Source organism: Plectropomus leopardus, chromosome 2 (genome assembly GCF_026936395.1).
Source record: "Plectropomus leopardus strain MGB_pleo_1.0 chromosome 2, ASM2693639v1, whole genome shotgun sequence".
Taxonomy (NCBI): domain Eukaryota; kingdom Metazoa; phylum Chordata; class Actinopteri; order Perciformes; family Serranidae; genus Plectropomus; species Plectropomus leopardus.
In genome coordinates, this window is record NC_142177.1 from 40,178,360 (window position 1) to 40,190,899 (window position 12,540).

A 12,540-nucleotide genomic window follows, 5' to 3' on the forward strand; every position below is an offset into this window, starting at 1 on the left:
AGAGGGAAAGAGAGGAATATAGAAAGTAGAATAGAAAGAGGAAAGGACACACTGATGGATGGACGCAAGAAAGACAAAAAGAAAGAAGACTGGAGGAAAGGACCGATGGAGGGATGGAAAGTAGGGAGCAGGAAAAGAAAGAAAGAAGGAAGAAGGAAAGGAAACAGATGGACACAGGGAAGGAAGGAAATGGTTTAAACTTGTTTTGTTGTTCTCTCGTTCAGAGAAAGAAGCTGCTGTTTTTTTCAGAGGAGAAAGAAGGCCGACAGCTTTACTGAAATATTATAAATGAACTAATATAAATGTATTATTATAAATGCATTATTATAAATGAATTAATATAAATGAATTAATATAAATGTATTATTATAAATGAATTATTTTAAATGAATTATTATAAATGAATTATTTTAAATAGATTAATATAAATGAATTATTATAAATGCATTATTATAAATGAATTAATATAAATGTATTATTATAAATGCATTATTATAAATGAATAAATATAAATGAATTATTATAAATGAATTAATATAAATGAATTATTATAAATGATTAATATAAATGCATTATTATAAATGAATTAATATAAATGAATTAATATAAATGTATTATTATAAATGCATTATTATAATTGAATTAATATAAATTAACTAATATAAATGCATTATTATAAATGAATTAATATAAATGAATTAATATAAATGAATTATTATAAATGACTAAACGGCTGAAAATATTGTGGACAGTGGTGAGACTGAATCCTCTGAACTCTGCTCAGTTTAGCTGCGTTCATCTGTTTTCTGCGTCTGAGCCAAACCTGCAGCCGAGAGGCATAAAGAGTCGTCTGTGGCGCTGAAACGCAGCCGAGGAGCTCGGCTCTCAGGGAGCAATCCTGTCTCTAACTCTGGAGACGCTACAGAAACCTTCAGTCCGTCTCCTCGCGGAGTCTCACGTGACGCACCCTGAATCAAAACGACCTCTCTGACGTCACAGTCCGCCTCAGACCCCACACCTGAAGTGCTGAGGCATCAGGGTCTCGGGCTGAGCGCGGCCCGCCGCCGGCTTCTGCAAATATTCCTGCCATCAGCAGCAGCTCTGCAGCGGAGAGGAAAGCCGTATTTATGTAACGCAGCCGTGCACAATGTGCTGTTTGTACCAGGAGCTGCAGCCAATTAGGAACACGATCCCTCGCTGCCGCGCACGCCGACTGTAGCGTAGCTTTCTATGAAGCAACTTTAGACATAAAAGAGCGCTGAAGGTTTCTGCAGCTGCTGGTGTTTCCTGTCAACCACAGAATGATGTTTAGTCTGTGACAGAATCACCTGATGATCCACTTCCACAGCTCAGTTCTCAGTCCTTTCTCTGCTCGTGATTGTTGTTGTTGTTGTTGTTGTTGTTGTTGTTGTTGTTGTTGTTGTTGTTGTTGTTGTTGTTGTTGTGGTTGTTGTTGTTGTTGTTGTTGTTGTTGTTGTTGTTGTTGTTGTGGTTGTGGTTGTTGTTGTTGTTGTTGTTGTTGTGGTTGTGGTTGTGGTTGTTGTTGTTGTTGTTGTTGTTGTTGTTGTTGTGGTTGTTGTTGTTGTGGTTGTGGTTGTTGTTGTTGTTGTTGTTGTTGTTGTGGTTGTGGTTGTGGTTGTTGTTGTTGTGGTTGTGGTTGTTGTTGTTGCTCCTCAGCTGTGAAACCTGTAAGCCCATGCTCTCACACATGAGCTCATCTGTTTCTTCAGTTTTGAAGGTTCAGTTACGTGGACTATAAGTCTTGTTGCCTTAACCCTTTGAAACCTGAAGCGACATCACTTTTCTTGTGCTGCTTTCAGAAACGTTTCACAAGTAATTAAAACTTTGAACCCTGACAAAAAAGTGAGGTAAAAGAAACATACATATAGTTATAAGAATTATAAATATAGTTTTCAGGACATTTTTCCTTTTTTTGGATAATATATCTAATAATCTTCCCACAGCTAATTTTTCGTCATTTTCTTCTCACGTTTTACCACACTTTTTCCAGTTTTCTGGACATTTCTCGCCAAGTTGCTGATTGCCTTTTTTCCAAAATTTTCAAAAGAAATCACACCAATATTTTCATTTTTTCGGAGGTTTAAATGCTTGTTAAAGGTGTCTGAATGCAGCGCAGCAAAACTGATGTTGGTCCAGGTTTATAACCGAAAACTGGGTCAGATCACAGTTGTATCTCAATAAAAAAAAATAATAATAATAATGTTATGTTTCATCCTCTGTCTAATTATTTTGTCCAGTTGAAATAAAGGAAGTTTTCCAGTAGCACATTTTATCACAGACGTCTCCTTGTTTTTTCCTCTCAGGTCTCCTAAATCTCTGCTCTGCGTCGTCCCCGACGTCTCCGTGTTCAGCGACGGCTGGCGCTGTCTCCGCCGCATCATCACCGTCCCTCTGTCTCTCATCCGATCGGACGGCCTGATTTATCGCACGTCCTTCAGTTTCACCTACACCCCCGAGCTCCAGCCGCCGCCGTCCGTCCGAGGAGCGGCGGGAGGAGGGAAGAGAGACGGAGGGACGGAAGGAGGCCCGCAGGAGGACGTCCTGTTAGAGACCATCCATCAGGAGTTCACCAGAGCCAACTTTCACCTCTTCATGCAGAGTTAACCTCAGGAGGAGGAGACGCCAGGTGAATGTTTGGAGCAAAGTGTGATTACACGTCTTTTGTTTTGGATCAGTGCTGATGCTGAACTGTGCACAGATACTGATTCTTATTCTGTTAAACGCTGACTTTAACTGGGCCAAAACACTCAATGAGATAACTATGAATGATGCTGATTATGAGATAAATACTTTTCTGTCCACTTAAGTAAACACGGCCAAACATGTCAATATTAAATTCAGACTGCTCCAGTTTCTCTGAATTAACACGACTTCTTTTAGAAAAGGTGACATCACAACGAGAAGAAGGCAACACAGCGGACTTAACAGTCAACCAAGACTTTTTTTTAAATTGCAAAATCTCCAATCACCAGGCAGGTTTCTGTTAACCCTCAAATTGCACAAATTAAAATTGCGAATATATAAAATATGCCACATGGAAACATGTCAATTTCGGAAAAACTCCCATATTTTGAAAAAAAAAAAAAAAAAACGTTTTTAGGCTTGCAGGAGGTGGTAATAATGACAGGCTTAAGTTTAGCATAAATGAGTCCTGATCCTGAGAGAAATACGATGTTCAGAGGTGATGAAAACAACCAAAAAGAGGAAAAGTAACCGTGACTGCCTGAAGGAGTAAAACAAAGAGTTATAGAGAGTTACGGTGTGACGGACAGAGCGACGGCAGCGAGCAGGAGGAAGTTTTTCTGGAGATCGAACACGCGAGCTGAAGGCCGAGTGTTGTGAGAGAAAGCAGCCGTGAAACTCTGTCTGTTTCCCATCTGATCCTTCGAGAAGCTTTCAACCTAATATTCTGCCAAAAGATGGAGGTCAAAGTGTAATCTGAGTGTGTGTGTGTGTGTGTGTGTGTGCGTGTGTGTGTGTGTGTGTGTGTGTGTGTGTGTGTGTGTGTGTGTGTGTGTGAATGGCACTTTGTTGCTCCGCTGTAACTGTAATAATTCGGGTGGGTTTAGCAGTGAAACATCAGCCTGAGTTTCTCCCTGAAGATCTCTGAATGTTTTCAGTCACTTTCACAAAAGAACTTTGTTGATTGACTTAAGAGATCAGTTCAGTTTTGGCTTTTTTTTTAAAGAAAACTATCAGTTTTCTTGTCCTTTATTCAGACGCCTAATTGTTGTTGGTTTTTTTTTTTTTTTTTAGAATATGGCTGTAAAGAGACTAATGGGAATGATGATGGGCGTGATGATGGGCGCGATGATGGGAATGATGATGGGCGTGATCATGGGCGTGATCATGGGCGTGATGATGGACATGATGGTGGGCGTGATGATGGGCGTGATGATGGGCGTGATGATGGGCGTGATGATGGGCGTGATGATGGGCGAGATAATGGACGTGATGATGGCGTGATGATGGACGTGATGATGGCGTGATGATGGACGTGATGACGGGCATGATGGTGGGCGTGATGATGGGCATGATGACGGGCATGATGGTGGGCGTGATGATGGGCATGATGATGGGCATGATGGTGGGCGTGATGATGGGCATGATGATGGCGTGATGATGGACATGATGATGGGCATGATGACGGGCATGTGTTTCAGTGCCGAAACATTGCATCAAAATAGTGATTTTTGACAGACAATGTGCAGGAGTTTCTCTAAGTTGTGATTTTTACGAAACAAACTTGTCTGCAGACGAAACAGAACAGGCAGCTTTAGATGGATATTTACTGCAGGTGTGTTGATCACACTAATGATCAGCTCTCACGAACACAAACCTCCTCATGAACAGGTGACGTTCATCAGGCTGAAGTCTGATTTGGAGCATTTGTACATGCAGATGTATGAAAAATTTAAAGATTTAAGTTAAAAATGTTAAAAAAAAAAAAGCTGTCACACAAAGTCCAGTATATTCAGTTGTTCATTATCAGTTCATGAAAGTCAGAGCGTGTCGAAGTTAAAGTTTCCACGATCGACATTAATGCTGCTACAGCTTCACTTCACGCTCCAAAAAAACGAGATTGGACCTTTTTTTTGGGAACAGTGGGGTTATTGTGTTCTGTTTTCTGTTGCCTGTGATCTTCAGCTGTACTACACATCTGATAAACAGCAGACGGCAGAGAACAGCGATGAAATCCTTCGGCTCACGTCCAACACGTCCACGCCTGCCTCACATTTTGTCCCTTTGTCTCCTTAATGCCCTCGTCCTTATTCCCGTAATCCAATTAATTAAAGTGTCTGGTAGCAGCAAAAACTCAACAAACCAACAAAGCCGACATCGCCCGACTCTCCTCTTTGTTCCGACTGTACGTTTGATCTCTGGAAGTTAAGTTTGGAGTCATTAAGTTTGTGTAGTTTCTTTTGTTCCAAACAAGTGAAGCAGCAGATAATCACACAGGCATGACGGGACCTCCCACATGGCTGCGCTGCTCTAAAGGAAACCCAAAATTCATTCTCGTTTCACCCGTCACATACTTTTCATTCTTCACACGGGGGCTTCTCCTCAGCTCAGACAGAATGTGAGGGAGTCCTTTGGGGATTTTTCAGAGCAGATTTGCAGAAAAAAAGTGGTCTGATGTAATATTTGTGTTTGATAGAGAGACACAGAGTAGATATCCAGTAGATGTGGTGACGGTGCATCAGTGGAAGTCTGTCTGTTGTTGTTCCTGAAGAACAGCACGCCGAGGTTCAGTGACGACCTGAAACAAACTCGCAACAATACCGCTCTGTGTGTGTGTGTGTGTGTGTGTGTGTGTGTGTGTGTGTGTGTGTGTGTGTGTGTGTGTGTGTGTGTGTTTGTCTATGTCTTTGTGTGTGTGCTTGTTCATCTTCCTTTGTAATAACCAAATCAAGTTTTAGACCTTGACAGCGAGGACATTTTGTCCTTCAGACAAACCTTTAAAGGGCTTTTTTAGGGTTCAGATCATAGACTGTATATAAAGATGGACGATGCACCCCCACTTTCCCCCGCTGTGCTTAAGTGAGGCTAAAATTTTTGGGAACAGGCACTGCCATCTTGTGCTGGTGATGTCATTTGGAGCCGGAGTCTGTGCAGTAGCGATATCTGCAGTGGGGGATTTCCCGCCAAAACACCTGTTGACCAATCACGAGCAGCTTCAATGAATGCGAGTACATGGATTGGCTCTCCCAGCTGTCAGTCATGGCGTAAAAATCCCCTTTTTGTAAAATGTAATAACTCATTTTAACCAAACTTATCATAAAAATAAACCGTTGAACAAACACCAGAATGATGAGAATTACCTTCAGTGACTGAAACCGTCTTTGGGAAACATTTGTTTGGCGTTTACTTCAAGATTTTAATTTGGCCTATGTCTTCTCACTAACATGGAGGGGCAGGCTTTATAACCTATACTGCAGTCAGACACCAGGGGGCGGCACAGATATGAAAGTTACACTTTTGGGGAAACTCATGTTATTCATCTTTATACACAGTCTGTGGTTCAGACTTTTTAAGGTTCAGGTTTCAGTTAGACTCAGATTCTGGTCACAGCTGTGGTTAGATATTTAGTTGTGATGGTTAAAGGATACTTTGCAGATTTTCAACCAGCTTTGTTTTAAATCATTGTTGGTAGTATGTGTAAATGGACTGTGGTAAACTCCTCCCACTGAAACGTTACAGGATGATGCAAATTAATGCAAACTCATCATCTGGTGATGTTTTTCTGGCTCTTGGACTGTTCGAGCTACAGACCGTCCCTCTGCAGTATAGAAGTGCATCAGACTGCTGGTGATGTGTGTGGGGGACATTTTGGGGGACAGGATGCAGCCGGATGGAGCTGGTCCCGTGAGCGTGAGTGCAGGCAGGTGGGGGAGGATTTTGTGTGAGAGTATGGAGTTTGCTTCCCGTTTGGATGTGAGGGTGTTTTCTTTTACACTTTACCACGTGCTTCTTTCTCCTAAAGCTAACCATCCGTGACTTTGTTGCCTAATCCCATCCATGGTTACGGGCCGCACTGTAAACATAAGGACCGTGTTGCATCATCACACCATATACATCTGTTGACATCACGGCAACGGCATCCCTGACGCAGAAGGATACCTAAAACCTCACAAGTACACGCAGAGGGTCACTGACAGAGCGGCGAGTTTGGATGACAACGTGTTGGTCGCTCACTCTGTCTTTCAGACTCGGACCAGAATCCGTTCAAACGCTAAAACTCAGCAGTGCTGATTGAACCTAAATGAAGATTTTGTTACTTCACTGCCCATTTCTCTCCTAAAATGAAACACCTCACGGTAACGGCATCCTGGAGCGGAAACAGCTGACGCAGGAGGTCGCTGACAGAGCGGCACCATGTGAGGAGTTGGGATGAGAAGGCGTTGGTCCATTGGAGCATCTTTGGGTGTTGAAACGGGAGTTTTGGGACAAATCTGCATCAACTGCGTGATGCTGTCATGTCGATATGAGCCAAAATCTCAGAGGAATGTAACGAAGGCCTCCAGCTTCCCTCCATACCTCACGTGTCGGGTATTCTGAGAGGAACCGAGCGCCATGTGTCTCTCTTCCTGCACTCTTTCTCCCTTCCTCTCCTCCTCCTCCTCCTCTTCCTCATCATTAGCAAGACAAACATGTGCGAGAGGAGGAGGAAGGAGACGGGCAGAAACACAAGACCGTTTGCTCTCAGGGCTCCTAATCTCTATCATGTGGCAGAAACTTCAAACTGAGAGATTCACGTGCCCAAAACACAGACGCCCGCCACGTTTTCCCTCCATCCCTCCGTCCTTCCTGATGAATGAGAAGCTATATGAAAGGGCCCATTCTTAGCTTCTCATCTGCAGGAACACACCTTCATTCTTCATTCGGGCCCCTCACCTCCACCTCCACTCCGTTACATAAAGACTTCAGTGACCGTAAAGCCTCCGCAGTAAAAGGTCGTTTTTGTTATTTTGCTTCTCTGCACCACCAAGAATGAGAAGGACAGTTTGAGGTTTTTTCTAACAAATGGTCATTTAAAAGCAGCTTTTTTTTCTGCGACATAATAGTTAAAAACAATTAGTCGCAGGATAATTTCCAGACTTTGGTTTGGTGTTAAGAGTAAATTCATCTTTGATTCAGTGTGTCAGATTATGATTTATTGTCCTGTTTTCTCCTGATAAAATATGTTTAAATATATTAATAGAGTTACTGCAGCAGCTGCCAGTCATTCAACTGTTTTCTTCCCGTTACGGCTGCGCAACATGACGAAATATATCTTAGGTTCAACTTTGAATGATTCGATTATAACAGTACATTATTTAACTTTATGCTTTACTCTGTGTACACTAATAAGCTTTATAATAACAGCAGTTTATCTAACTTTATTTTATGGAGATAGCTACTTAATTTGTAACTGTAATCCATTTAATAATATTTTTGTAGTTAACAGTAGTTCAGAGGAGATTTCAAAATATTGTGATATATATCGTGTATTGTGATATAGCCTAAATATATTGTGATATTATTTTATAGACGTATCGTCCCGCCCCACTTCCTATCCAAGCTTCAGATGCCTAAACATTGAGTGTACATTCAAAAGAAGAGTACATCTTTTTTCCACACAAATAGTGGAATTTATAAAGGATGAATGTGCAGCGACAGAAGGCGGGTCTCCATTAACCCTCAAATTGCAGAATTAAAAAGGCGAATATTAAATACACCTCATGGCAACATGTCAATTTTCTGGAAAAAACTTCCATTTAATGCTGCATTAGGTGGTACTTCAGGTGATTCAAAAAAGCCACATTTTCCAAATCTGCAATGGAAACAATTTTTTTGTCTTTTCTAGGTCACATGATGCTGTGAGGTCACATGTTGCTGTGAGGTCACATGATGCTGTGAGGTCACATGATGCTGTGAGGTCACATGATGCTGTGTCTGTGTGCTCGTCAGCAGGAACTGGCTCCCTCATGATGATGCAGGAGCTACAGGAGCTGTTATTGCATCACATAACTCTGAGAAAGTTTTGAATCCACAATTCCTCTGTGAAGTCGTGGACTATCAGCTCCCAGAAATCCCTCATACGTGGACGCTCCCACGTATAAGTGGCTCACCTTTCCATCATGGCTCCATAATAACGCCTACGTGGCACCGTTAGTGCGGTGGCTGTAATAGAAATAAAGCTGCTAATCGTTTGAACATCCATCGTTTTCCGTACTTTAAAGGGGCTGCGTGATGCGCAGACAGGAGGAGAGTTTCAGGTTGATAGAAATCTTCTGTTGTTGTAACTTTAATCAGAAACAATAAGAGGAAATCCTCCGGGGTCCTTTTTGGGGCTGAAGTTTGTAAAAGAGGTGAAGAGGTTAAGGTCGGGATTATCTTCAGTATCAAGGTTAAGAATAAGATAAGGGTTAAGCTCAGTGTTGTGTTTAATGTCCGAGGGAAATTGGATTAAAGTCGTGAGTCCTCACAGTGAAAACACACACACACACACACGTGTGTGTACGTCTGTGTGGAGCCATATTAAAGTGGGGCCCTGGACCTCATATCCCTCGCCGTGTGGTCGAGGGGCCCCGTCTCTCTGGGATCTCTTTGTGTATTACAGTGGGATAAAGGAGCCTACTGTCCAAACCTGCTCTGCTTTACCACAATCCTCTTCCTGTATGTCATCACCTCGACATCAGTGTGACGGACAGGCGGCGCGGCGAAGAAAGAGAGGAAACATGAGAAAATACACACATGCAAAAAAAAAGAGAGGATACGAAAAAAGAGGCACAGCGGCAAAAACGAGCATGAAAAGAGAAAATATGATGAGAAGTAAAGGCCAGCAGAGACGATGCAGATACTGACTGGAGGAAGAAGAAGGTTTTTAACAGATGACGTCTTAACCCTTTAACACCTGGATCAGTTTTGCTGTGCTGCATTCAGATGTCTTTCACAAGCATTTAAAAACTCTGGAACTTGAGAAAAATGGTTTGATTTTCTTTAAAGAAAATGTGGAGGAGAATCAGTGCGTAACCTGGCAAAAAATGTTCCGAAGATTGCAGCAAATCAGAAGAAAAGTGACGAGAAAATGACCTGAAACCTGTGAAACATGATGGCCGCTGAGGAAGGCACGCAATATTTTTCATTTGGAAGTTTTGATGTATGTGTATTAATATTTTTTTTTTTTGTTTATTTTATTGATATACTTTTTTTTATATATATATGTGTGTCCTGTGCTCTTTTGCTTCTTTACCTGCTAACTAGTCTTTTGCACTTTTATTTATTACCACGGAGCACTGGACTTTGTTGTGATTTATTATTGCCAAAACAGGCTTGAAGTAAAGTTTTTGTAACTGTCTTTTTGGTAAATCTTCTTGCTGCCAGTAAAAAGAAAAGTAAATTTTAATAAACAAAAAAATCAATAAGAAAATTGCCTGAAAATTAGTTGTGGTGGATATTATCCAAAAAGTATGGAAAAATGTGCAGAAAACTATAATTCTTATAAAAAATGTATTCAAAATTATATTACAGGTTTTTTTCTTATTTTTAGGTAATCTTCTAACTTTTTCATAATTTTGGAACCGTTTTTTGTTGAGTTGCTCATTGTTTGCTTTTCATGTTTTTCACAGAAATCAAACCGTTTTAAAGGGTTAAAGGTAGAAGACAAGAAAAGTTTTCTCTAAAGAAAAAGAGCCGTTAAAAGCGTGGAGACAACAGGATCCAACACGAAGACGCTATCAGCGTGTCCCCAGAGCAGAAGACTCATTGGAGGACGTGTCCTCTGCGTCCTCTGCGTCCTCTGTGGCTCACAGCTGTCGGGCTGCCGTCGTCGACAGAAGCTCTCGGAGACGAATCCTCCCGTCAGCCGCAGAAATATGAGCAGAATGCTAATTGTCAGAAGCTAACGGAGCGTGAGAAATACGAGAGGAATGCTGATGATGGTTAATGGAGATTACACCCAGGTGGCGGCGGTGGTCGTCCCGGGAACAAAGCGGAGTTCGGGGAAGATGATGGGAGGATCATGTGAACGCTGACGACCGTCTTTTTCCATGAAATGACTCAGACACAAATTATTTCTTTACTCTGAACTTGAAGCAGCTCTCAGATCAGTTTTCTTAACCGACACACGGCGCCTTCACGCTTCAGGACGATTAAAAGAGATTCACAGATTTTTGAACTTTAGCTCTGAGCTCGTTCTCCAGGTGTTCGGGGGTCTTCCTCTCGCTCGCCTTGTGGATGCCTCATCATACCTGCTTCGTTATTTCTTTCTGTCTCTTCTCAGCGTGTGACCAATCCAGCTCCACTTCCTCTTTTCAGCTGTCCTTCTGTTGTCTCGTGTTTGGTGCGTTCCCGCAGGTTGATTTTGTTAGATGTGTTTGGACAGCAGATCCAAAAGACACGTCTAACATCTGGTTCAGACCGCACGATTGCAGCGTGACACGGCGTCCCAACGGCTTGAATCGTGAACGGCGATATGACCCCTGAATGGCTGATCTGACTGTGACTGCTGGAACAGACGCACATGCTGCGCGGTCTGAGACGGACGTTAGAGCGTGATTTATGAATGTCTGCGGCACGGTGACGCGTTGGTGGTCTTCCAGGGTTCAGATCAGGTTTTCATGTCGATGTTGAAGATTGAGAACTTGGTCTTGAGTGACATGTTTTTGAATGTCTCGATCTTGAATGCTGTTTTTCCTTCTCTGATTCTTGACTGTACGTCCTCGTCTGTCCCACCATCCAGCTTTTAAACCTCCCAGGTGTAAGAATCAGTCGACCTCTTCCGATGACTGGTCCCCAACCGTTACAGGATTCATGCTTTTGTTGTTGATGCGCGTGATTTTGGTTTGTTCCATTTATTTTGGGTCTAAGTGCATCTTCAGCTGTTTGTAGCAGTAGAGATTTATCTTTTATCTGCTGCTGCTGCAGAAAGTAGTGCCATGTGATGAGACGAGCCGCCGTCCTCAGGATTTTCTGTCAAACTCCACTGGACGCCAGTCTTTTTTATTGATGGTTTTTTGTTTCAATGATCCAGCCGATACATCGGAGGAAAGCAGGCGGCTCTGTCATACTGCAGTGAGCACTTTTCGAAGTCGTCAAATACAGCTGCTTTTGCGGTCTGCTTATGTTGATAACGACATAATATAAGGAGCACGAAGGTCCCTGCAGGGGTCCGTGTTCACTTCATGTTTGAATGTGATGTTTTTTTTCTTACCATGAGCCACCATGAGTTTTTCTAATCTTAACCATCCGTCACTGCACGTGCGTTTGTTGACGTCTCGCCGTTGGTCTCCATGTGCTTTTGTTGCTGAAACATAACCACCTACAGCGTAATCTCACCATGTGACGTGTTCACGGTGACATCACGGTAGCGACATCCCGAAACGTCAGCAGATGCAGAAGGATAACTAGAGCGTAAAGCGTAGACGCGGCGATCCACTGCAAAGCGGCGATATGCGACGACTTTGGATGAGAACGTATTAGCGTGTCCTGATACGTTTTCTGGATATGTTGATTTATTTTGGGGAGATTTATTTTGGATAATTGTTCTGTGTCAAATACAGAGAGATTCACAGTGGCATGAAAATTGCGAGTGAATAATTTTTGTACTTTAATATATTTTTGGGGGTCGTAGCAACAGTAACCAGGGGCAAAAGTGTCATGTCGTCCGTCTTCATCCAGAAAGTTTGGGTCCATGTGGGACATCAGACACACAAACAAGCCTTCAGTCCCGTCCTGACGAGAACAAATAGAGATGTACATTCCTCCTGTTCACTGCCACTGTGTGTGTGTGTGTGTGTGTGTGTGTGTGTGTGTGTGTGTGTGTGTGTGTGTGTTATATAATGAGAGGGTTTATTTGATTTTCAAAGACTTTCTAACCATCTATCTGTGGTATGTGTGTGTTTGTCTAACAGCTGCATCAATGGATTATGTCTCATGTCTCAGTGTGTGTGTGTGTGTGTGTGTGTGTGTGTGTGTGTGAGCAGATGTTACCCCGCTGATCCACAGCATTGTGTGTGTGTGTACATACAGTCTGTC

At 42.4% G+C, this 12,540-nt stretch overlaps 1 protein-coding gene across 1 annotated transcript in view; it reads left to right on the forward strand.

Annotated features, from left to right (window-relative positions):
* The window catches only part of rbpjl (recombination signal binding protein for immunoglobulin kappa J region-like), a 41,421-nt gene that overhangs the window by 27,271 nt on the left and 1,610 nt on the right, over positions 1 to 12,540 (forward strand). Inside the window, exons 14-15 of the mRNA XM_088070756.1 lie at positions 2,325 to 2,647; positions 10,134 to 12,540. The exon at positions 10,134 to 12,540 is cut by the window's right edge and continues 1,610 nt beyond it. Of these exons, the coding sequence (XP_087926882.1) occupies positions 2,325 to 2,625 (301 nt within the window). The 3' untranslated portion in view covers positions 2,626 to 2,647; positions 10,134 to 12,540. The remainder of the gene's footprint in view (positions 1 to 2,324; positions 2,648 to 10,133) is intronic.